Source organism: Brassica oleracea, chromosome C3, assembly GCF_000695525.1.
Source record: "Brassica oleracea var. oleracea cultivar TO1000 chromosome C3, BOL, whole genome shotgun sequence".
Classification (NCBI taxonomy): domain Eukaryota; kingdom Viridiplantae; phylum Streptophyta; class Magnoliopsida; order Brassicales; family Brassicaceae; genus Brassica; species Brassica oleracea.
The window spans coordinates 40,383,423-40,385,074 of NC_027750.1; the positions used below are offsets into that span (position 1 = coordinate 40,383,423).

General features: G+C 38.7%; 1 protein-coding gene across 1 annotated transcript; it reads left to right on the forward strand.

The window, feature by feature from the left end:
* The first annotated feature begins 72 nt into the window (after window positions 1-72).
* Window positions 73-1,410, forward strand: LOC106330607. Its single transcript, XM_013769048.1, has 3 exons — window positions 73-732; window positions 828-960; window positions 1,112-1,410. The coding sequence occupies exons 1-3, from the start codon at window positions 73-75 to the stop codon at window positions 1,408-1,410; spliced, it is 1,092 nt and encodes a 363-aa protein (XP_013624502.1).
* Window positions 1,411-1,652: the final 242 nt, after the last annotated feature.

The following is a 1,652-nucleotide window of genomic DNA, read 5'->3' on the forward strand; positions in this document are numbered from 1 at the left end:
ATGCAAAGATACCAAAATATTTGCATATGATTAAAGAAGCTAATCCTTGTACACACACCAAAATATTTGCATATGATTAAAGAAGCTAATCCTGGTACACACACTCACTATGAAACTAAGAAGGATGGTAGATTCATGTATCTATTTATGTCGTTTGGGCAATCAGTTAGAGGATTTCACAGTCATATGCGTAGGGTGATTGTTGTTGATGGAACTTTTCTGAAAAATAAATATAAAGGAGTTCTACTTGTTGCTACAGCTGTAGATGGTAACTCCAACTTGTATCCAATTGCATTTGGAGTTGCTGATTCAGAGAATGAAGAATCATGGGAGTGGTTCTTCAGACAGTTGAGTGTGGTTATTCCTGATAGTAAAGACTTAGCTTTTGTGTCAGATAGACATGCGTCAATTGCTAAAGCAATCAGGGATGTCTACCCACGATCAAAGCACGGAATTTGTATACACCACTTGCTGACCAATGTGGTTAAATTCTTCAGGACAAAGGGGTTCACTACCTTGGTCGAGAAGGCTTCAAAGGCATATAGGTATAGTGAATTTCAGGAACGTTTCACAGAAATTGTTGATATCAGTCCGGCACTTGGAAGATATCTACAGGAGGCTGATGTGAGAAAATGGGCTCGTTCTCTCTTCCCTGGATCCAGGTATGACATCAGGACCAATAACCCAGCCGAGTCGATTAATTCAGCTCTGAGATCTCCTAGACAATTTCCAGTAATTCCTTTGCTAGATAGTATAAGAGAAATGATGACCCGATGGTTCTATGAGCGTCGCATGTTAAGATGTTAAGCTCCAAACATATTGATAAGGTGGAGAAAAAGATTGATAGGAGAATCGTGAAGGCTCGAGGGTTTCAGGTTCAGAAGGTTGACAACTTCAGATCACTTGTTAAAGGAGACATATATGATTGTCATGTTGATCTGGAAACCAAAACATGCACATGTGGGAAATTTGATTTAGGAAAATTCCATGCAGACACGCCATTCCTGCAATTTATTGTCGAGGTATGGAAGTATATAAACATTATCTTGGTACCTATATAATCCAGCATTTTGCAGCGTCTAGACATTGGTCGATTTTTTTTTTGACACAGGTATGGAAGTACACCGATTTACTGATGGCGTCTATAGCACTGCAACGTGGAGAGCTGCCTACGCGGAATCCATTAATCCCATACCAGTTCCAGAGGCTGAATGGAATGTCCCAGATGAGGTTAAACTTGCGAAGATCTTACCACCAGAGTCAAGAAAGAGTGCTGGTAGACCAGTAAAGAGAAGGTATGAAACAGTAGAAGACAAGATTAGATCTTCTCAAGGATCAACAAAGAAGAAAAAGCACAAGTGCAGCCGGTGTGGTATGGAGGGACACAGGACACAAGAGAGGAACATGTGATAAACCTATCTAGTTTGTTGTGTGTGTTCTCTGTTATTTGCTTTTTGCTTACAACATTGTTATGACAAATCAAATTTTCCTATTGACAGTTTGATTTTTGCAATTTTTTTTGTTATATTCGATGCAAATCACCAAAAACATCAAAGAACATAGTCTTACATTTATTTAGAAAAAACAGAACAAGAAATTGAACATCATGCATAGGTAAGGTACATGAAGACCATAGCAAAACAACACACAAA